The sequence below is a fragment of the Arvicanthis niloticus genome, chromosome 5 (genome assembly GCF_011762505.2).
Source record: "Arvicanthis niloticus isolate mArvNil1 chromosome 5, mArvNil1.pat.X, whole genome shotgun sequence".
NCBI lineage: Eukaryota > Metazoa > Chordata > Mammalia > Rodentia > Muridae > Arvicanthis > Arvicanthis niloticus.
This window is the reverse complement of record NC_047662.1, coordinates 14,291,806-14,316,266: the sequence shown is the minus strand read 5'-3', so window position 1 is coordinate 14,316,266 and position 24,461 is coordinate 14,291,806. Positions and strand designations below refer to the sequence as shown.

The window sequence follows — 24,461 nt, the reverse complement described above, 5'->3', positions numbered from 1 at the left end:
CATGATTAGATTGGACTGCCCTTCTGAACGGAACGCACGGCCTGCAGTGGGATGGGCATGGCAGTGGGACGGGCATGGCGGTGGGCCTCACTGCCCACAGGAGCCTGAGACTCAATGACTCAGCAGGGGGAGACTGCAGGGGGCCTGAGCTTCACCTCAGACAAGAGCCTGACTGGACATGGTGTGTCTACGGATGTGCAGCCAAGGAAGTGGCGCCAGAGGTAGCCGTCGGCAATGGCATAAGCCACTCCTGACACTTAGACTACTGCATTGACTGGCTCCAGTCCCCATCCTGCTGGTGACACTGATCTGGGGAAGGCCGCTTTGGTTAGTGACCCACAGATCTGGAGGGACTTCCTGCAGCCATCTGCCTGGCAGCGTAAGCTGTCCCTGGGTCTCTACTCATCCTCACCTGCCATCCTGTAATCCGAGGCAGACGGTGGGGTGCACTGTGACTGAGGGATCGGAGGCCACCCGACTCTCTTCTGCACCCTCGGCCTCCTCCTCTGGATCTGAGATGCGCTCTATGCACAGCACAGGGGCTGCCACCGGGAAGGACTTGACGGTGCGTGGCGAAGGCCGGTTCAGGGAGAAGATCTCCACCTGGCCACCAGCACCCTCCTGCCCACCACCAACCTAGAAGCAGAGGCCCGGAGAAGCTGTCAGGCTGGGAAACAGAGCATCCCTTCCCAGGGACCACACCCTGACACAGACTCATAAACACAGACACACATACACACAGATACACACACACAGACATGCATAGACACAAAGATACACACACACACATAGGTACACACAGATACAAACACACACACACAGGTACATGCAGATACAGATACACACATAGACACAGACACAGAGATGCATATACATGATACACACAGATATAAACAGACACACACAGATACACACATATATACACACAGAGGCACATACACACAGACACACACAGAGATACAGACACACATACACAGATAAACAAATACATAGACACAGACGTACATAGAAACATACATACATATATACATAGACACACATACACACACATAGAAACATATACATATACACATAGATACATAGACACGGACACACATACATACACAAATAGAAACATACATACATACATACAGACAGACAGACACACACACACACACACATAGAAACATATACACATATACAGACACATAAACACACACAGATACACATACATACACAAAAACACACACAATACACAGTTCTGAGGGATACACATACACAAAGATACACACACACACACACACCACAGCTCTCAGGGATAGTGATGGGGAGGAACTTCCTCTTTCCTGTCCACACACCCTGCACTCACTAAAGGTCACTTGCTCCCAGCTACAGGGAAACAAATCAGTTTCAGAGCCAAAGGCTATCAAGCAGCAGAAACTACTGTAAAGTGGGTGCGACCCACATCGCTCTCCAGCTTCCCCCTGCAGAGGCCTCCCAAGCAGTATCCAGTGAGCCCCTGGTCTCTTTAAAATAACCCTCTGTCTTGCTCAGTTTCGCTTTTGTGTCGAGCTCATGGTATGCACCCAGTGTATACCTGTCAAGTGAATGGGTAGGGGCATTGTGCGTGCATGGGCAATGGATGGATGGGTCAGTGGCTGTGTGGAAGGATGGATAGATGGATGACAGATGGGTGGACAGATGGATGATGTGTGGATGGTTGGATGGGTAGATGGATGATGGATGGGTGGGTGGATGAATGGATGGATGGGTGGATGGATAGATAGATGGACAGATGGATGGATGGACAGATGGATGGATGGATGGATGGATGGATGGATGGACGGACGGATGGATGATAGGTGGATGGATGGGTCACTGGCTATGTGGAAGGATGGATGACAGATGGATGGATGGATGGATGGGTGGGTGGGTGGATGGATGGATGGATGGATAGATGGACAGATGAAGGATGGACAGGGTAAGTGGATGCATGCATAGATGATTAGATACACAAGATGCTACATGTTAACTGAGAAAGTGAGGGAAGTCATCAACATTCATGCCACACTCTGAGCTTAAGCCAATGCACAGAGATGGGAAGGCGTGTGGACTGGAGGAAGGTCAGGGACAGTGAAGCCTGAACCTCAGACAAGAGGACACGCAGCAAGCCAAAGCACAGGGCCGAAAGGGCTTTGATGAGAACCTCAGAAACAGAGAAGGTGGATGGAAGCACCACATCAGATGGGTAATAGTGCTGGTGCCTGAGCCCTGAGGGAGGCCAGGGACCCGGGCCTCCTGTGTCACCAGCCTCCTGTGACCCCAGCCTCCTGTGTTCCCGGCCTCCTGTGACCCCAGCCTCCTATGTCCCTGGCCTCCTGTGTCTCCTGTGACCTAGGCCTCCTGTGAGCCAAACCTCCTATGACCCCAGCATCCTATGACCTGATCCTCTTGTGACCAGGGCCTCCTGTGACCCCTGCCTCCTGTGACCTGGGCCTCCTGTGACCCCTGCCTCCTGTGACCTGGGCATCCTGTGACCCCGGCCTCCTGTGTCCCTGGCCTCCTGTGTCCTCAGCCTCTGCACAGTTTCCATTCCTCTATCTCCTGGAGGTCTGGCCATTTGCAGAAGCCTTACTCTCCCTGAGTTCCATGACAATGGAGGAGACTCTACCCGCCTCCTCCAAGCCCCAAGGTTCCTAGGAAGTCTTTGATAGATAGGGCTGCTAGCTTTCTCAAAAACCTCCCTGGGTATCACCTTCTCTGTTTTCGTCCTGAGGGCAGACCACCACCACCAGCAGCCACCCCCAGCTATGCAAAGGGCACTACTTACCCAAAGGTAGCCCTGTGGAAGGGAGGTGCTGACAGCAGAGAAGCCCAGCAGGGGAGAGTTAACAGGACTGTGGACCAGACCCCCAAGCTGTGGAGACAGAGACAGTACAGTCCGGTTAACCGGTGAGGTGCCAAAATAACTAACATTTGACAGGCTCCTGAGCCCATCGGCCCCCAAATGAGAATCCTGATGTTAGGGCCAAAGAAAGTGACAAAAGCCACACACAGCTCCCTGTGCTTCATATTGGATCATTGCCCTTCTAGAACCTTCTGTCCAGAAAGGGCCTGACAGGTGCTCGGGAACCAGGCAGCTTCTAGATAAAGCTTGTTGAGGGCCCCTAAGCCCCCTCCCTACCCCACCCACATCCAAGCCATTTATTTTGTGGATGGAGAAGACAGAGTCCACAGTGGGCCAGGGCCAGCACTAGGTCACAAAGGAGGTGAGTGCTTGCCCCTGCACCCCCAGGGCCTCCTGCATGGCTCCAGAAAACTGTGGAGAAGTGGAATGTGAGATGCAGGAGCTCTGCATCAGTATCTGTCTACAGAAGGGCTCACTGAGACAGGGGACTGGACAGCTAGCATAGAGAACCCATGGAAACCGGAACTTGGTTGGCCGTCACCTACCACTGAGCGCCGCTGGCTGCTTATAATCCCTCCTGCTGGGTGGCCACTCAGCCTTGTTTCCCACGCTGATTCAGAAAGCCTGGCTCTCTGGACAGCACAGAGAGGGTGGTGGGACAGGCTGGGAAGGTGCTGTGTTCGGGGACACAGAGAACAGACACTGGGCCTTTTCCCAGGCAGGTGCTGCCCTCTGCTGGTAGAGAGCCTGCCAGTCCTGCTCTGCTGGGACAGTCTACCAAAATTCCTAACCGTCCTGGGCAAGAGGGCCAGAAGTTACCTCAGCCTCCTCATGTAGCAGTCAGACTAAAGCTCAGAGAGGGGACAGAGATGGCTTGAGGTCACACAGTGTGTTGAGGGCAGAGGTAGGACTAGAACTCTCTTGGTGCTCTCTCTACCTGGAGGTCCCAGGACAGCGGCCTCTGCTACAGTGTCCCACTTTTTCCCAGGTGGGGATCCAGGACTCACACACTGCATGAGAAGCCACCAGAACCTCTGCGTCCATGTCTGTGCTGACTGACGGTGCCATCACAGCCCAGACTCAGACATTGCCATGACAATTTCCGTGGACCAGGTGAGTGGCAGAAATGCGTCTGAGATGGTGGTGACAGACTTCCTTAAGGGACAAGTGTCCAGACCTCAGGCTTGCTCGTGACAGGAAGCTGACTTCTGGGAAGCCAGATGCACACCCAAGAGAGGCAGGGTACTAGCTAGAGAAAGGAGGCAGGCTCCAACCCTACTTACACACCAGCTCCCTGTATGTATGCAGGGACGTGACGTCTGGCTGGGATGCTCTTAGGGCCTGAAGAAGACAGCTAAACAGCATGGAGCACAGGCCTGGATGCCCGGCCCCCAGCAGCCTAGAGGCTCTCAAGGCCTGCATAGAATTCTTCAGTACTTTGCATGAACCACAGCTGTGCGACTACACAGCCAGCCCGTCAGCAGTTTGTGTTCTCCAGAGGCCTGTGTGCTAGGAGCCTGGTCCCCAGGGTAGCAGTAGACCTCTAAGAGAGCCACATAAACCTCTTTTCTTCTTACAGTATCCAACCTCAAGCATTTTGTTATAGCCACAGAAAACAAACTATTACCAGTTCTGGCTAATGAAGGTTGGTGGCCATTCGGAACAGAGGCTCCCAACCTGGGAAGATGAGGACTAAGCTGTCTGGCTTTATACAGCTACAACCTCTGTGGGGCCAGGCTATAACTCCAGTGTCACAAGGCATTCAAGCCTCAAGCATCTCAGAGAACCTGATGGCTTAGGAGGTAAAGGGGCTTGCCACCAAGCCCACGACCTGAATTCCATGCCCTAAACACACATGGAGGCGGATAAAACAGATCCCCAAATGTGCACTGTGGCCCCCCACAGATAAACAAATAAACAATGTAATTTGTAAAAATTAAAGCATCTCAGAATGGAGACACTCCACCCTCCCAAGCCTGTGGCCAGGCCAGCCTTCAGACAAACCCGGTTTGTGGCACATCCTCCCCTGATCTCCCACTGCCCCTCCAAGGACAGGCCCCCTACTTTGGAATGGAGTTAAGAGCCCAAAAAGAACCCTCAGACTCGCCAATGGTCCAGCCTGTGGGAACTCCTGGGGGACCTGCTGAGATGTTTACCTCTGTTCCTTGAACCCTGAGCGCATCGGACACAAGTGTGTTGAGTGTGCACATATACGCATGTGCGTGTGTGCACACATGTGTCTGAAGGTCAGAGGTCAACACTGTGAACATTGGGTATCTTCCTCAACTACCGTTCACCTTCTTTTTTGAGACAGGGTCTCTCACTGAGCCTGGAGCCCCACCTGTCTCTTCCCCCACCCCCACCCCCAACACTGGGATTGCTACAGGGCCATAGTACACACCCATCTCTTTTTATACGAGTGCAGGGATCAGATTCTTGTTTGTGTGGCAAGCATTTACAACTAGGTCATCTCTCCAGACCCTTGACCGTATCATCAAATCCTCACTGTGGTCCAGTCAGGGGGCTCAACTGTCCCTCCGGTTGATACTAAAGACGTGACTTTACACCATGAGCCACAACGGCTTTCTAGTGTCCCTCAACTGGGGCATCCCAGGCCGGGGAACAGCTCTGGCAGGAAGGCTCCCCGTCTTCGCCCTTCTCCAATGGCCAACTCCTCAGAGACAGAGGTCTGGCACGGCCTACCATGGGCACAGCTGTCTGCTCCGAGGAGAACATTTACTCCTCAGCCCCCAGAATTCAACACACACTTCACAGAGCAGTTACAGGCCAAGGTCCTGTCTGCGCAGGAAAGAGGCAGGGCCAGCAACTCCCTTGCCCAACTCCAGCCTCCTCGGGGAAGAAATGGGCTGGCTGCCCACTCCTGTGGCCACCTGAGAGCCCGAGCGAGTGGGAGAGAAGCCTGGACAGTCACCCACATGCACATCTGTTCCCTCAGTAATTGGACAAGGCTGGCAATCTCGGCTCTAATTCATCCGGCTGCCAGCCCAGAGCTTGATGGGACACAGCTGTCTGGGCTAGGTAGGAGGCGGGCAGGGCTGAGCTAGAACAGCCCAGGAAATACGGCGAGACGGGCTTTGGTAAGTCCCCCAGGAACCCCTTTCTTCAGGCCCATTACCCATAGATATGGGTATGCATAGCTCTCTCAGCTGATGCGGGGGCTTCTTGGGAACCACTGAGCAGGGCTGAGAACTCCGCCAACCCACATCTTCTGGAACCCTAGTGGCACCAAGTGAGGAGACACACTTGCCCTCACTCATCCTCCCAGGGTCTGGAAGGCAGAGGAGACAGAAGCTCGCTTGAGGACTCTGCCATCCCTCTCTGACCTATGAGGGCTCACTTGGGTATGAGCTGTGTACCTGGGTCCCCCTGCAGAGGTTACACCCCAGGGCCACCCTTGGGTAAGTAACACAGGATAGACCCATATGCTCTGCTCTCCATGGACACTGGCTTCCACTCCAAGGCCCACAAGTAACCCCTACTCTTTCATTATTTCCCTTTAACATACAATCCATACTCTGCAGGATAGCTTTGTTAAAACTATTACATGGGAGACTGGAGAGACGGCTCAGCAGATCAGTTAAGAACACTGAGTGCTCTTGCAGTCTTGTAGATTCAGTTCCCAGCACCCACATGGCAGCTTACAACCATCTGTTAACTCCAGTTCTAGGGGGATCTGGTGCCCTCTTCTGGTCTCTGTAGGTACTGCATGCATGCGGTGCACACACATAGCATGCCAGCAAAACGCCCATACACAGAAAATAAAAGTGAACAAATCTCAAAGAAGAATTAGATAAACTTTAGGTATCCCATGACTTTATTCTTTATCCTAATCGAAGACTCTGGGTGAGGCTCACTCAGCAGCAGAAGCGATAGCCTTTCTAACTTTCCCCTGTTCATAGCCCTGGCTTCTAGGTCCCAGGCTGACCCAGCCTCTGGCACACCCCTGCACTGGGCTCCAGGCCTCCTCCTCTATCCACAGATCCACCTCCATGGATTCAAACCAAGATCTAGATGACACCACTGCCTGCCATGGGTCCATTGGGACTTTGGGAATGAAACTACAAGGCTGTCAAGGTCTCCCTCGCCCAGGGGCTAGCTTTATCACCCAGAGTGATAGTCTCAATGTCCCCTCCAGAACCCACATTGAAATATAACGGCCACCATAGTAGGACTAGAAGATGGCTCCTTTAAGAGACAACTAAGCCAAGCTCAGTCCTATTCCCTGCCTTCCCTTTTTGATTTGTCTGTTCTGTATTGATCCAACCACCTAGAATGTGGCTCCCCAGGGCCCTCTGGGGTCTGTGTCCTTCTTGCTATGTGGATCTCTGTTTAATGCCACCTCCTCATGGGGCCTCCCTGAACCTGTTAACCGTGTAACTCCCATTTCCATGCCTACTGTGTGTCTGCTTTATACTCCCTCTGACTCCCTTCTGCGTGCTGAGGTCCTGCCTGTCTTTGTCCACTAGACTGAAGGCCGCATGAGGTGGGAACCTCGTATGTCCAGGTCACCACTGCACTCCAAGTTCTAGCATACAGTAGGTGCTCAGGGATGACCCGTGCATGGACAGATGAACGAAGGAATGAACGATGAACTTACATCGCCAGCCAGAGTGCTCTTTCAGCTTAGGGTCCCCAGTCTACAGCCCAAGCCCGCACGGCTCCTGCGACTATTTATCTGTGCTGGCTCCCACGCTCGCTCGCTCGACCATCCCAGAGCTCAGGGGCCTCATCTGCTGCTAGGGAGAGGATAGACAACAGTTGCTCCAGATGGAGGGACAGGCTCTACCAGGTCATAAGGGACAAGGGATGGCTGTGGGGGCGAGCTTCCTGGTGGCTAATACCGTGGAGACTGTCACCAGGTGAAACCAACCCCTTACTGACTATCATTTTGGAAGACCTGGCTGGGCTCTCATCTCCTGTGAAAGGCCGTTCTAACCACTATTACAAGAAGTACAGCTAGACACAAGAAGAATGCAGCGGGCAAGCGAGAGGGTCTGAACGCCACAGAGCATCCCAGGATGAGAATGAGGATAGTCCCACCAAAGGCAGCACTGGCCTGGTGGTGTCATCTTGGGCGCAATCCAGAGTCAAGCCTTTAACAGATGAGGTTGCAAGTATTCGCTATCACAAAATAATGGAATTTTCCACCCCGTGACCCATGCTGGTCATTCACACAGACCTCTTTCTTTCGGTGGGAAAGCTAACTCACAGAACCAATGCCTTGGCCCCCTGGGTCTACCAGCTGAACTGAGCCACTGGGCAAGCCTTTCCAGCTGCAACAACCCTACCTAGACACTGGCTCTCCCAGGCTAGGCAGGGCCTCCACAGCTCCCACACGCCAGGTCCACTCACCTGCAGGCTGAGGGCCCGGGAGGAGAAGGCGGGGACGCAGCAGGCCAGGATGGGGCACCAGAACGGGGCTTTGCTTTTCTTGTCCTCGTCGGGACACAGCCATCCTGGCTGGTTCTCCTCCCCTGTAGCAAGAGGAAGTGAGTATGGGAAACTAGTCAGGGTGTGAGCCCCAGCCCTGGGAGTCACGACAGATCCCAGCAGGCCAGGTTCCATGGAGACCTCATTGCTCTGATCCGTCCCCCACGCCACCTGCCCGTTGGGCTGAGATGAAGCTGAGCATCAGGCTATAAACCTATGGACCACAGGGTTCTGGGAAACCCAGAGTCCCAGCCTGACCCTACCATGGATCAACCTGTGCAGACACCCCAACCCCCTGAGCCGCAATTCCTTTGCCAATGAGAGGGTGACTGGGCTGGAGAGATGGGCAATGGGTAAAGAACTCGCTGTGCAAGCATGAGGAGCTGAGTTCAAATCCTCAGCACCCGTGAATACTGTGAGTACCTGTAACCCCGGCGATGGCAGGTAAACACAGACAGACCTTAGAGGCTCGATGGCCATCCAGTCTGGCTGTGAGCGGGTGGGAGATGAGATTATAAGACTGGCTATGTGGCTCCACTGGTGGAGCGTTTGCCTGGCACGCAAGAGTCCCGGGGTTCTATCCCCAGCGTGAAATGAATCCGGTGTGGTGCACACACACCCATAGTCCAGCCCTCAGAAATGGAAGCAGGAGCATCAGAAGTTCATGGTCATCCTCAGCTCCATAGTGAGTTCCAGGCCTGGACTGGACCAGGTGAGACCTGTCTGCTGAGTGGAACGGAGTTGACGATGAGACCTTCCTTCATCCTGTGCTTTGGTACAGGATGTGCAAAGGTCCCTGTTTTCAGAACTGAGCCTCTGACTGAAGAAGTGAGAGGCAGATCTATACCAGCAAATGATGCTTGCTCACTTGAGGAGGAGGAGGGCGGTCGAGGCCTCCTCTGAGACGCCCTTCCTGTCCATCCTGGCTATGGCAGCCCCTCTGAGTGCTCACTGAAGCCTGTCCTGTGCCCCCTTGGTGTCCGTATGCCCATCTGAATCCATCTCAGCTACAGATCCAGTTGTGGTTTGTCACCACAGGCCCCTTGGTTGAAAGCTGTGAGCCAGGGTCTGGGTTACGTCATTCACCACTAATCCTGCAGCAGCGTCTGGCACAGACTATGAGTTCAGAATGCCTGGGCTTAAAGAATAAACGAAAGGGGGCTGGAGAGATGGCTCAGAGTCTGAGAGCCCTGGCTGGTCTTCCATCGGACCCAGGTTTGACTCCCAGGACCCCCAAAGGACCCAAACAAGGCACAAACATAAACAGACATTACATATAGGCAAATACCCATACACATTAAAAATAAAAATTTTAATATGTTAACGAATGAATGAGAGGAAGGGGGAACAAAGAAACTAATATCAGCCCCAGAAATTCTGCCAACTAAGGAACCCTCCTTTCTTACACACTAGACCACAACAGCCATCCAGTGTGACAAGGCTACCCCGTGTGTGTGTGTGTGTGTGTGTGTATGTGTAACACCAAGATGTGATGGTTAACACTGATTGCAACCTAACAGTCTCTAGATCACCATGGAGAAGACAAACCTCAGGGGTTCGGGGGATGTCTATGAGGGAGTTTCTAGCCTGGGTTAACTGAGGAGGGAAGACCCACCCTGAATGTGGTGGCACCATCCCCTAGGCTGGGGTCCAGGACCAAACAGAAAGGAGAAAGTGAGCCGAGTGCCAGCATCCGTCTCTCTCTGCTTCCAGGCTGCAGATGTGATGTGACCGGCCACCTCAAGCCCCTGCCTCCATGCCTTCCTTCCCTTCCTTGGTGGAAGGCAACCCTCAAGCAACGATCCCAAAAAAAAAAACCAACAAAACAAACACACAAGAACCTGGCCAGCATTCACAGAATTAAAATGTGGATAAAGTGCTCATCATCATATAGGTGACACTGAGACACAGGGCTGGGAAGCAGAACTAGGTCCTGACTGTGGCATGAAGCAGCACCCACATGGGGACTTGGGACTGCTATGCTCCTATAACCAAGTTCTTCACACTGAACCTGCAAGAACACAAGGCCACACCTACTCCAACAAGGCCACACCTACAGTGACACACCTGCTCCAACAAGGCCACGCCTCCTCCAACAAGGCCACACCCACAGTGACACACCTGCTCCAACAAGGCCACGCCTCCTCTAACAAGGCCACACCTACACTGACACATCTACTCTAACAAGGCCACGCCTCCTCTAACAAGGCCACACCCACAGTGACACATCTACTCTAACAAGGCCACGCCCACTCCAATAAGGCCATGACCACTCCAACAAGGCCACGCCTACTCCAACAAGGCCACATGCTGTCACAGAGGCCTATCAGCATAGCAATGCTAGCTCTGTCGGGAAAATGCCCACCTGCAGGGTGCCTACAACTCTGACGTCCTGAGAAGGTATCATCAACGTTCCTCCTTGGTGGCAAAGAGGGAGGCATGCTGCCTTTGGATGTGTGAACTGCCCAACAGAACCTCATCACTCCGTTTGAAAACACCAGTGGCATCCTGGTCTGCTTGGAGTAAGGCCCAGACTCTTCTGGAAGAGCCACAAGGACCACCCCTCCCTCCCAGCCACATCTCCTAGTCACCAGGCTCCACAACTGTCAGCAGTTTCAGCACACAACTCTTGATGTCCCTTTACATGGACCATGGCTACCCCAGCTGTTCTGCAGCGGGCTCCTCTCCTAACCACACTCCCATCATCCCATCTCAACAGAGTCCCAGGCCGTCGCATTCCCTCATTACCGCAAGTGCCTCCAGGTTGGGGCAACTCAATTTATGTCCATCCACTTCGCAATAGTAGGAAAGCCAAGACCAACCTTGGATTCTGAGCGTTGATCGTCCTTCCCCTGGACTAGCACTAGGTGGCGCCATGTCTCAGGATGCTGGACAGCCAGCTCCATGTCACCCAGCTCACCACACCAGGCATTTCTGGAGGTTGCCTTTTTGGATCTTGTCACATTTCCCAACCCCCACCTGTGTATGCATTTCCATGCATGCAATACGTACCTGTCCACACATCCATACTTGGCACCTGGGGTACCGGGCATGCTAGGGCAAGCATTCCACAAGCTCTACCCCAGCTATTTAGATACACGGCTTACACACACTTGATTAAGCACACACTTCAATCCTGGGCTAATGGAAATGACTCCGGCATGCTAAAGGTTGGCTGGGCTAAACTGTGCTGTGTGGGAGGTTAGGGGTTAAATGCAGTTTTACCTTCAGATGAGTTTATGAGGCACTATTCATTATACTGAAGGAACAGGATTGGCTCTGCTCCTCCACGGGCTTCTCCCTTCCTGTGTGCATGCCTGTGGAGGCAGGGGGTTCTCCACCGTGCCGATGGTCTGTGAAGGGCTAAACCATCTATCCATGAGCTTTCTGTGCAACCACTTACACGGTGGCAGCCATACTACAGATCCACGCCAATCACCAAGGGCAACCTAAACCTAACCTTTCTCTTGGAGCTCCGTTTGGCATTGGTACCTAACATTCCCCTAATATGACTTGCTTTTATGAAGGGCCAAAGGGAAAGGCTGCCGTGTGTAAGGATGAACCACTCCTGAGAGAGGCCCAGCCCGAAACCCAGCTGGGTCACAGAGACTGGAGTGAAGCACACGGGTGGCCACACTGGAGAAGCTGGCCGGTGATCCCGATGGCTCCCATCCCTGCCTGAAGCACTCAGCAGTGACCGGGTTTCCTAATGAGCCCAGAAGTGGCCCTTCACACTCTACGCCCTGGAAACTGTCCCATGAAACCTAGCCCTGCCACGGAAAAGAGAGGAAAAGTCAGCATGGGAGAGATGCGTCAGGCAAAGCATGACTTCCGCACATGCGCACAAGGAATCGCCCTCGTGGGTGGGGGTGGGGGTGGGAACTGCAGTAAAGTAAGCACAGGGCTTGCTGGTCAGTATGCTCAGGCCACCTTGGGAAACGGGCTGCCCTGCTGCCTCTCAGTCAAGGCCCAGCGGTAAATAAAACAACCCAATTTAAGATACTATCCCTGGCCGGGCAGTGGTGGCACATGCCTTTAATCCCAGCACTTGGGAGGCAGAGGCAGATGGATTTCTGAGTTCAAGGCCAGCCTGCTTTACAGAGTGAGTTCCAGGACAGCCGGGACTACATAGAGAAACCCTGTCTCGAAAAAGCAAAAACAAAAACAAAAACAAAAAAAGAGACTATCCCTGCCTTCAGGGAACACTTACAGCCAAACAGACCCTCCATGCCAGGCAGGAGACCTGTGGCTCACCCACCAGACAGCCAGATAGGTGAACGCACAGCTCCCACCCCCACACCTCCCCCAGCTCCTCCCTCCCTTCCCCTGCACACCCACAGCCTATCAAGCCCTGGCAATTCATTACCATATATATTTTTAACGATCTGACCTTCTCCCTCCAGATGGTGCCTTTCCTGTGTGCCACTGGGAACGCTAAGAGAAAATGGAGTTGTGGCTCCCCAGTCTGCCACCAACATCGTCCCTGTCACAAAACCAGAGCGGCTGAGACCCGATGAGGAGGCTGTGGCCACTGAACACGGAAAGCCCACTTGGGATACACGACATTCAGGAGAGGTACCAATGGCACAGGGGTGCTTTCAACTAACACTAAAAAGAGGCTTATTTAGGGCCCTGTTTGTCAACCCAGCACAGGAGGGAGCTCTAGGGACAGAAGCCCTCCCCCTCCCCCTCCCCCACCTAGGAAGCATCTCCTCCAACCTGCTAGAAGCACCCTAGGCACCACCTACCCTAGCCTTCAAGGCACTGTGCGACACCCAGCCTGTTGCCTTGTCTAGAGAATAGAGGACCAAAGTCCAATCATTTGAAGTTGTTGGGGAGCCTGGGAAGAATATAAATGAAGTCTAGGCTGCACCAGGCCCTGCAGAAATGGTGGCTGTTCCGGATCACTGTCCCTCCTCTTAACACTATGGAGAGAGGCTGAGCTACCTGTAGCCCTACTGTGTGCTCGGCCTCCGGCGTGAGGTCTTTACCATCACGGACCACTGTTCTCAAAATTCCCAGATCCACAGCCGGCCGTCTTCAAGGCCTTCTCAGACGGCCTGGTGCAGGGAGCCGCTACCAGTCACAGCCAGTCACCCCCTCCCTGAGATGCTTAATGCCATCCATGGAAGCCAGCTGGAGGCCACAACTTCCCAGCTGGGGTGTAGAGCCTTGTACCCCTTCCCAGAGAAGAGGGCCGCCATATCCAGGAAAAGCTTAAGGCAGCGGTTCTCAACCTGTGGGTCTCAACCCTTTGGGGAGTGAATGACCTTTTCACAGGGGTCAGCTAAGACCAACAGAAAGCAGATATTCACATTACGATTCAAAACAATGGCGACATTATAGTTATGAAGAAGCAACTAAAATAATTTGACGGCTGGGGGTCGTCACTACATGAGGAATTGTGTTAAAGGGTCACAGCATTAGGAAGGTTGGGGCTGTCAGGGTTCTGCTACACCCCAGTTCTCAAGACTCTGCTCCCCTGACCCTCATATCCCCAGGATAACCATTGGCTCAGGGGGTTCTAGCACTGGGAAGGTTTGCTGGGTTAATGAGAATTAGATCTAGGACACAGTCAGAGGCTTCCCAGGGCTAAGGTTGCAGGCATCAGTGCTGGGTGGCTATGAAAACAGGGGGCTGAAAACTATACCAGAGATGAGGCGCACGGAGAACCCCAGGTTGCGTGCAGCCTCCTGCCTGAAGCCTCTGATGCTACTGAGAGTTGGAGAGTGACAAGGGCCTGCCACACCCAGGCCCTCTCTGGAGAGCTGTCTGTCTGCGGGAGAGATCCTGGGGCCTGAGGAAATGAGTATCAGGGGAGCAGAGCTTTGTGAACTGAGGGGCAGCAGAACTCCTGCAGTGCCATGGGAGGCTCTAACTCTAGGGTGCAGGGCTGTCCTCACCCCACACCCCATGCCCCAGTTCCCTGCATTCTTAACAGAACCCTGTGACCTGAAGCACCTGCATAGTCCCTACTCTCTGATTCCCCCAGAGCTAGGTGCTAAGCGGCTGGCAGGACAAAGCAGTCTAGAAGCTGTGGAACTAAGAACCAATGTCTTCTGGCTCCAGGCTCCAGGTCGCACAGTATAAGGCCTGCCCCAGTCACCTGCTGAACCTCCCAGTGCACCTGAGACCCTATTGCAGTAAGCAAGGACCCTTCGAGATCCAGTCTGGTCACAGATGGGGAAACTGGGGCTCAGGAAGGGGGTCTGCCTTTCCCAGGACCACAGGGCAATGCCAGTGTTTGGAAGGGATTCTCTTCTAGACCAACCTCTCCTGTCCCTCTTCTCTCTGTATTCGGGGGATTGCCATCCTGACTCACTGATGCAGAGGAAAATTAAATACGTAAAGGACTGACACGTCTTTAATATGGTCCTGCTCCTTGCTCATCACACACACACACACACACACATATACACACAAACACACACATACATGCGCACGCACATATATACACACACATACACACAAACACACATACATGCACACACATATACACACATGCATGCATACATACATACACACATACACATGCATACACACACATATACACACATGCATACATACATACACACATACACATGCATACACACACATATACACACATGCATACATACATACACACATACACATGCATACACACACATATACACATATGCACACACATGCATATATACATACATGTACACACATGCATGCGTACGCATACACACATGTACACATACATACATGCACACACACAAACACATATACATGTGTGCACATACACATACATACATGCACATGCACACACATACACGTGTGCACACATATACACATATACACATGTGCACACACATACACATATGCATACACATGCATGTACATATACATACATGCACACATACGCATACACACACAAAATACCTCAGATGAGAAACAAAAAGCAGCCAAATGAAAAGAACAAGTTATTCAAACCCTAGGGGACCCGGCATTTCAAATATAATTCCAAACGACTCTCCTATTAAGGCTGCCAAAGTGACTCTGCGTGGAGATAAGACAGTCCACAGGCTCCCCTGGCCACCTGCCTCACCAGACCAGCTCTGCAGAGCATCCAGGTCCTACTAGAAAGCTGCCTGAAAACCCAGCCTGAGAGCTCTGGCCTGTGACCCCGGGGACTGGGAAGCTGATGTGGAAGGGTGGTGAGCTCCAAGCCTGCCTGGGTGACAGAGTAAATTCAACTCAGGAAGGCCCTGTCTCGAAACAGAAGGAAAAGGCATCCTGAGGGTGTTAGTCTGGCAAAGCCTTGCCGAGCACATGGATACCCTAGTTCCCTCCTGACAGTATAGAGGAAGGAAGAGGAGGAGGAAGGAAGAAGGAAACAAAAAGGAAGGAAGTGAGGGAGGGAGGGAGGGAGGGAGGGAGGGAGGGAGGGAGGGAGGGGACAGGGGAGGCTGGGGGAGGGGGCAGGGGCAGAGAGGATGGAGGCAGGGGGCAGGAAGCAGGGGTGCAGGGAGGCAGAAAGAGGCTTACCCTGGGTTTAAGCATTGGCTCTCCTTGAAGACTTACAGAGTAGGGAAGCCAGCATGTACCTGCCCCCAAGGCCCAGCAGGGGCACCACCCAGCCTTACAAGGGCCAGAATCTCCAAGTCTTATCTTAAAGACTTCTCTCTACCCTCGGCCTCCCAGGGACAGAGGAGCTCAAGTCAGGCAACCCCAGCCCTGGACCCAGGGCCCTGGGCACTGACCAAGCTGGTCCCAGCTCCTGCAGAGCCACACACCCCTCCTCAACCTCCCCTGCTCTGAGCCTGCTCCTCCCCCCCCCCCCCCCGGGCCCTCTACACAGCAGCTGAATGTCTCACTTCCATGAAAACCCAACTGTGATGTCACAGGCTCCCATGTTCCAGTGAACACCTTCAGAGCACGCCCAGAACAAGTTCTTCCAGCCCACCCTGCAAGCCTCACCTCTGATCTACAGAACACCATTGACATCTGAGACAACCACCTAGCGCTCTCTCTCTCTCTCTCTCTCTCTCTCTCTCTCTCTCTCACACACACACACACACACACACACACACACACACACACACACACATTGCTCTGGCCACTGTGAACCACCTGTTGCTGCTGTCCCCAGGACCTGCACACTTGTGGCTGTCACACCCATATCACTTGGCCCAGACCTTCCCATGGCTTCTCCCTGACACCGCCCTCCTCTCACTCTCGGTGACAGCCACATGGTGCCCACTTCACCCCCTTCACAATCCAGCACTCCACTTAATGTCCGTGTGTCCACCCCAAATTCAAGTTCCTCGAGAGCAGAGAGCCTTCTGAGTTTTGTCAGGGTTCTTTATGCCTAAAATTACCAGGGGATCAGGGAAGCAGAGGCAGGCGGATCTCTGTGAGTTCAAGACCAGCCTGGTCTACATAATGAGTTCCAGGACAGCTAGGGCTACATAGGGAGACACAAACCAGAGCTGGGAATGGTCACCTATGTGTGTCACCGCAGTACTGAACAGAGCCACAGACCCTTGCAGCTTGCAGCTGCGCAGTCAGCTCAGTCAGTCAGCCCTAGAACAAACATGGGGAGCTGGGGAGGTGGCTCAGTGGTTAAGAGCACTGATTGCTTTTCCAGAGGACCCAGGTTCAGTTCCCAGCAACCACATGATGCCTCACAATCACCCATAACTCCGTTTCCAGGGGATTCTGCATCCTCTTCCAGCCTACACAAGCACAAGGTATGCAAGTGGTACACAGATGTCTACACAGACAAACACACACACACACACACACACACATCTTCTCTTTTAAAGCAGATGGTACCTGGGGGACACCTGAGACTGTCCTCTGTCCTCTGTGCATACACACAGACACTCACACACATGCATGCACATGCTCTCACACACACTCTCACACATGCATGCACACACTCACATACTCACACATGATTGCACATACTCACACACAAGCTCACACATACACAGTCACACATGCATGCACACACACACATGCCCCCCCCACACACACACTGCTATCTATATGAGGCGAAAAGGGTTTTTAACAAATGAGAGTCAGCTGACAGAGGACTGACTCCTGATTCAGAAATGTTTTTTAAAACCTATTGGAAGAGTGGGGGAGACGGCTCAGTGGTTAAGAGCACTGACTGCTCTTCCAGAGGTCCTGAGTTCAATTCCCAGCAACCACATGGTGGCTCACAACCATCTGTAATGGGATCTGATGTCCTCTTCTGGTGTGTCTGAAGACAGCTATGGTGTACTCATAAATACAATAAACAAATAACTTTAAAAAAAAAAAAAAAAAAGAGTACCAGCTGCACCAGCTGCTTGTCCAGATGACCCATGTTCGATTCCCAGCACCCACATGGTGGCTTACAACCATCTGTAACTTCAGTTCCAGGAGATGTGATGCCCTCTTTTGGCCTCCAAGGGCACTGAATGCATGTGTATCTGCTCCACATGCAGACAAAATACCCATATATAAAATAAAAAATAACTCATCTATAAGAAGATCACATACGCTGGGCAGTAGTGGCACACGCCTTTAATCCCAGCACTTGGGAGACAGAGGCAGGTAGATTTCTAAGTTCAAGGCCAGCCTGATCTACAGAGTGAGTTCCGGGACAGTCAAGGCTATACAGAAAAACCTTGTCTCGAAAAACAAACAAACAAACAAAAAACAAAACAAAAAAAGAAGATCACATATACAGTCAAGGTAAACAAAGATGCTCCTGGTATCAGGCAGATCTCTACCACACATTCCTACTGTCCAGGACGCTAAGCCATAAAGCAAACATAAAATCATTACAACCCAATGCATGTTAATATGGAGGGGTTGAGACAGAGGTGGCCTGGAGGCACAATGCCCGGTGTCTGAATCCTACATCTAACCCTCCCTGCTGTGTGGTTTCATAAAAGTTACTGCACCTCTCTGGCCCTGAGTCCTCAATGATTTTTTTTTTTTAAGTGCTCAACAAACCTACCTCAGTGAGCTTATGATCAAAGATGTACGTGGAATTTTGCAAGCATCTGCCTAATATTTATTTATTTTTCCACACTGAGATATACACCAGTGGTGATTAGGTACCGCCAGCATGTGCTCCCAGAGCTGGTTAGCAGGCAGGCAGGCATCACCTGCCTCTGGCAGCTAATTCACTTTGTGTCAAATCTATAACTCAGAGAAAAGATAACCAAGGCGTAGAGAGGACAGGAGTGGTCCAGGGTTGAGAACCGGGCATTTCTGCTCGGCATTGCCTCCCTCCCACTGGGACATGCCCTGCTCACCGACCACTCGAGGTCATCCCCCAGCCTCGACCTACCCCGCCCTGGCTCTGCCCCAGCCTCCACTCACTCAGTCCGATCTTTGCCAAGTGTAATCTGTTGACCCAGGAAATCTTGCTCAGGGGGTTCGGTGTGATGAAAACCACCATGAAGCTGATGGGCCGGCCAGACCTGTGGATGGAGAGACGAGGCAGGACCCCATGAGTGCCGGGTACAGCGGCTCAGCCCCACAGAAGGCCTTGTTTTCCAACCCCTGCTCCTGGAGATGGAGGGAGGCCTGTGCCCTGGCAAACTCCACCCTCTTGGGGAGACCTCCCTCACCCTCTGGGATGGGAAGGGGGCACCTGGTTGGAGAATCTAAGCCATTCTTGGCAGCCCAGTCCCAGACCCCCAACACCCCTGGCTTTATGCCCAGCTAAGATCCTGGCACCGCCAGCTGCCAGCGTTTCACTGGCCTCCAGAGCTAGAGGAAAGGATTTCATACTGTCTCCCTCCGGCAGCTGGTGCGGTCATTCAGAAGATGACTGCAGAGTGGACACACTCTGCAGTAAGGAAAAGAGGAAGGAGGGAGGGCAGAGGGGAGGGCAGGAGGGAGGGCAGGAGGGAGGGAGGGCAAGAAGTAGGAAGGGCAGCAGGGAGGGAAGGAAGGAAGGAGGGAAGGTGGGAGAGAAAGAGGAAGAATGGGTGGGAAAATGGAGAGAGGGAGAGAGGGAAGGAGGGAGAACAGGAGGGAGGGAGGGAGGGAGGGAGGGAGGGAGGAGAAAGACAGAGGGATGGAGGGTGGATGGGAGGGTAGGGGTGGGAAGGAGGGAGGGAGGAATAGAGAAGATGGGAGGACACCTCAGAGCAGCAGAGGCCCCTTTAAAGTCCTGTGAGTAAGCCAACAAGGCAGTGCGTTGTCTCTCAATCTCTAGGTGTCCCAGAGAATAAGGCACAAGAGAGGAGGCAGCAGAGGAAAGGGAACCTTCTGAAGCTCAAGCTGTAGCTCCCACAGTCAGACATCAGAACCCCTGCTCTCTTCCTGAACCTTGTCCCCAGCCCAGAGGCCCAGGCCTGAGCAGTGAGCATATCCTGACTCCCACTGCTCAGACCCCACCTCCTGCAGAGAAGCTCACAAGCAAAGCCCAGGGGTCCTGAGCCTGGCCCCTGACCTCACTGCCGTGTTTGTAAAGTGAGGATGCTCCGGTACTGTAGGAGCCTCAGAGCTGTAGGAGGACCAGGCTAGCAGGAGGCCTTCCCTTAGACTGCCTGCCTGCTGGGCCAGCCATCAGGCTGCCTCAAGACTACTTCGACACACAGAGGGTCCCACAGGTCCCAAGATGAATCTTGTGAGCAGAGGACCCAAAAGGGCTGGCTGGGTCTATCCATGAAGATCTGAGATGTCACAGGCTGAGGTGAGGAGAGAGGCTAAGTGGGCTGAGTCTAACAACAGAAAACCAAACCAACCCAGGATATCAGCAAGATGAAGTTCCTTCATTCACATGCTCATTCCTAAGTACCCACTATGTGCTAGGTGCTATCATGGGCATGGTTCACACAGTGGGTGTGTACCGTCTCTTATCACAGCAGCTGACAAGCAAGAGGTCCCAGGTGCTGGCTCACTCTCTGTCTCGCTCTGTCTCTGTCTCTCTCTGTGTATCTCTGTCTCTGTGTGTCTGTCTCTCTCTGTGTGTGTGTGTCTGTCTGTCTCTGTCTGTCTCTCTCTCTCTCTCTCTCTCTCTCTCTCTCTCTCTCTCTCTCTCTCCCCCTCACTGGCAGCAGCCCCTCCCTCCCATCCCCCCTCACTTGTCGGGCTTCCCAGGCAGCAGGAGCCTCAGGCGGCACTTGTTGGCCGAGTGGATCTCCTCCTCCTTCACGCGCATCAGCCTCTGGAGGGCCAGGCACCAGTCTTGGGCCACAGTCATGTTCAGATTCTAGTGTTGGGGAGAGAAAGGGTCACCACAGTCTCCTGGCTCCCGAAAAACCATGGAAAACCTAACATAGTGACAGCACCCGGGGCACAGGGGATAAAGCCTTCAACAATCCCGTCTACACTTGGGACTCCCCAGCCCAGGATAAGAGCCCACCCCGCTGCTGCTGCTGCTGCTGCTTCCCCTCAGAGGGACACCTGAGAGGATGCTCTGAAGCCTGAAGCAGAGACCAGAGAGGAACTGTAAGACCTCCAACTAGTGCACAAAGCCAGATATGATGGTTTATATATGCTTGGTCCAGGGAGTGGCACTATTAGGGTGTGGCCTTGTTGGAGTATGTGTGGCTTTGTTGAAGTGGGTGTGGCCTTTGTTGGAGTGGTGTGGCCTTGTTGGAGTGGTGTGGCCTTGTTGGAGTAGGTGTGGCCTTGTTGGAGTGGGTGCGGCCTTGTTGGAGTGGGTGCGGCCTGGCCTTGTTGGAGTGAGTGTGGCCTTGTTGGAGTGGGTGTGGCCTTGTTGGAGTGGGTGTGGCCTTGTTGGAGTGGGTGTGGCCTTGTTGGAGTGGGTGTGGCCTTGTTGGAGTGGGTGTGGCCTTGTTGGAGTGGGTGCATCTCTGTGGGTGTGGGCTTTAAGACCCTCATCCTAGCTGCCAGGAAGTCAGTATTCTGCTAGCAGCCTTCAGATGAAGGTGTAGAACTCTCAGCTCCTCCTGCACCATGCCTGCCTGGATGCTGCCATGTTCCCGCCTTGATGATAATGGACTGAACCTCTGAACCTGTAAGCCAGCCCCAACTAAATGTTGTCCTTATGAGAGTTGCCTTGGTCATGGTGTCTGTTCACAGCAGTAAAACCCTAAGACACCAGACATATGCAAAGCTTTCAGAGAGGGTCAGGGGGTCCTGGCCTTTACAACGGCTCCATGCTCAGAGGCAGGGCACAAAGGGGCACCATGCAAGGCAGCTCCCTCACCACCCCTGGGCCACACCTACCTGGTAAGTGCCATGCAAGGTGCTGATGAGAAGGGTGATCTGCTCCACCACCGCCAGGTCCTTCTGCAGGTCCTGTAGCTCCTGGAAGAGGCGTGGGGGGCCCAGGTACACCTTGTCTGGTAGAGAAGACACAGGCATCAGCCTTGGGGCTGGGGAAGGCGTCATTAGGAAGCCAAGTATCTGCTGACAGGGAAAAGTCAGCCGTGTCCACAGAGAAGAGCCAGTGGAAAAGCTGAAGGAAATATGACGAGGGTTTGAGACAGAGGTCCCAGCAGAAGGAAGGTGTCGCACCTAGGATGGTGCCATGGTCGGTCTGTACGGAGGCTCACAAGGATCATAAGACTAAATCAGCCACGCTCGGAGAACTGAGAAGCCTTCATCAGGTCAGAATGTGATGGGTATGGGCAAGCCAGGGAAGAGTTTGTGCACAAGTGCTGAGGCCCCTAGCAACACACAGTTCAGTGACATATGGGGGACCTGCAACACAGGGCAGGCAGGGTCCCTGCTCTTGTGGGACTTAGGAACCAGAAGGTTGGGCAGGCAGCGGAGGAGGGGAGTGAATTAACCAGATGGTAGAAAATGCTTGAGAGGAAGGTTCCAGAGTGACAGGCCAGTGGTGGGGATTGGGCAGGCCTAGAGCTCAGATGAGAGAGAGAGAGAGAAAGAGAGAGAGAGAGAGAGAGAGAGAGAGAGAGAGAGAGAGAGAGAGAGAGAGAGACAGCCAAGACAGTACAGAGAAGTCCTTGGATGGCACCTTGAGAACAGGGTGGTGCCCGAAACCATGGTTCCTCAGGCTGCCTAAGGGAGCTGAGGCCTCTTTCTAGATTTTCCCTGTGAGCGGTTAAAAAGCAGGTGTGCATCCCACGGCCCCTAGATGGTGTGGCTTTAATGCCACATTCTTCTGCATGGGGTCAGAGGTTTTGAGGATCTGGGAGCTGAGTGGAGCTGTGTCAAGATCAACGGGAACCAGCAAAGGGGTGCACGGGACGGTAAGAATGCACTGAAAGGATGGACGTTGGTGGGGAAATGGGGTTCCACGTAAATCACCCTGTAGGACTTGGGGGGAGGACCCACTCCTGGGAAAGCATGCTGCGTCTATAGTGTGTGCAGAACAAAGCTGTCACACTACAGCAACACATGGGCTATTATTATTTTCGGAATATTATTTATTGTCCTGCAGTGTTATTTTTTTTTAAAAGAATTATTTATTTCATTTATATGAGCACACTGTCACTGTCTTCAGACACACCAGAAGAGGGCACCGGATCCCATTACAGATGGTTGTGAGCCACCATGTGGGTGCCGGGAATTGAATTCAGGACCTCTAGAAGAGCAGTCAGTGCTCTTGACCGCTGAGCCATCTCTCCAGCCCTGTAGTGTTATTTTTATCTGGTTTGTATTTTGTTTGGATTTTACCCTTGTTCGAGGGCTAAAAGCACAGGTGTTCAATGCAGGGAGCTTTCTCTGTGTCTTGATTTGCATAACAATATGATAAACAAAAGAATCTAAGGCTACCCAGGGATCTACAGAGCCTCTTGATTTTCAAGGGGGGTCAGGCTGCAGAGGGACAGAGTCAGGGACACAGGGGTTCCCAGAGCAACAGTCTGGGGGTGGGCAGGAAGAAGGGAGTGGAATGAGGTTGAAGGGACCCAAGAGGGACAAATGGACTGGGGACTGCCCCTCTCTTGCCTCACACACAGATCTGGAAGGGGCACAGTGGCACTGCCTCAGAGGGCAGAGCAGCTGTTGCAATCATGCCTCAAAACTTCCAGAGTTTCAGGGCCCAGTGAGGCAGGCACCCAGGCAGGGCTGTGGGCAGAGCGACCGTGGGGAGGGGAAGTGAAACCAGAGTTCCTCTTGCCCCTGGCAGGTGCCATGTGCAGTGCTCCATCCTGTTGGGCCTGCACTCTAATATCTCTGGGCGCCAGGCCCTAGCTGAAACGGAGGTTCTGTGAGGCCAACCTTCAGCCATTGCTGTTAATACTACAGGATCTGGAATCTCCTAGGAGACACACTTCTGAGCACTGTGAGGAGTTGCCAGATTAGTGGGAACCGAAGTGGGGAGATCCTCTCAGAAGGGACGTGGGCCCTGGACAGAACTAAAAGGGAACTGACCACCAGCATGCACTTCTCTTTGCTTCCTGACTTTGAAAGCCTCCTGTCATGACCTCCCCACCATGAGGAATGCACCCCCAAACTAAGCTTTCCTTCTTTAACTTGCCCTTTTTTTTTTTTTTTTTTTTTTTTTTTATATTTTATCACAGCAATGAGAAAAGTAACAACAAAAAAAACTCTGGCCCAAGCTCAGGTCTTCAGAGAGATCAGCTTGGAGACGGTGAGGAAGGGTACCCTTGACTCAAATAACAAGAAAGGGCACAGACTGGGGAAGACCCTGCAGCCGAAGGTGGTACACCCCCAGGTCAGGATCCCAGGAGGTCAAGGAACCATAGCAAAGGCTGGGGGGGGGGACGCAGGGAGGAGGCAGACAGATGTTCCCAAGAGGGCCACACAGGCCTGTACCCCAAGAGCACCAAAGCTCTCAGGTGGTGGTGGTATTCCACAATATACATACAGCACACTTGAAAGGGCCAGTTCTAGGGAAGGGGAGGGGGACAAAGAGAGAGAGAAAAGCAGCCAGAGGCTACTGCAGTGGTCCACGTGCACAGAGGTGGAGACCATTTTGCAGGCCGAAAGCAGACAGGGAAATGCTACCAGACACGATGCTCGTGTTTTCAAGCACAGTCTGAGAGGTTGGGTCAGGATGGGGAGACAGGGACCCAGGAAGAAACAGACAGACCTGAGTTCTCTAGCACCCCTGTAGGTCAGGGGGTGAGGTAAGTACCCCAAGTTCCACAATGTACCAGGAGGCATATTAGGTACAGACAGAAGGCACCTATCCAAGAGTCCACAAGAGGCAGTTAATAGTCAAGTCACCCTTGGCCTGTGTCGG

At 53.0% G+C, this 24,461-nt stretch overlaps 1 protein-coding gene across 5 annotated transcripts in view; it reads right to left on the bottom strand.

The window, feature by feature from the left end:
• Arhgef10l (Rho guanine nucleotide exchange factor 10 like) overlaps positions 1 to 24,461 on the bottom strand; it is a 149,679-nt gene that overhangs the window by 26,204 nt on the left and 99,014 nt on the right. For all 5 annotated transcript variants that reach the window (XM_076933857.1, XM_076933858.1, XM_034502370.2 and 2 more), the window contains 6 exons: positions 21,512 to 21,627; positions 20,401 to 20,528; positions 18,686 to 18,786; positions 8,261 to 8,382; positions 2,810 to 2,896; positions 413 to 636 (listed from right to left, as the gene is read on the bottom strand). In XM_076933857.1, coding sequence (XP_076789972.1) covers positions 413 to 636; positions 2,810 to 2,896; positions 8,261 to 8,382; positions 18,686 to 18,786; positions 20,401 to 20,528; positions 21,512 to 21,627 — 778 coding nt within the window. The remainder of the gene's footprint in view (positions 1 to 412; positions 637 to 2,809; positions 2,897 to 8,260; positions 8,383 to 18,685; positions 18,787 to 20,400; positions 20,529 to 21,511; positions 21,628 to 24,461) is intronic.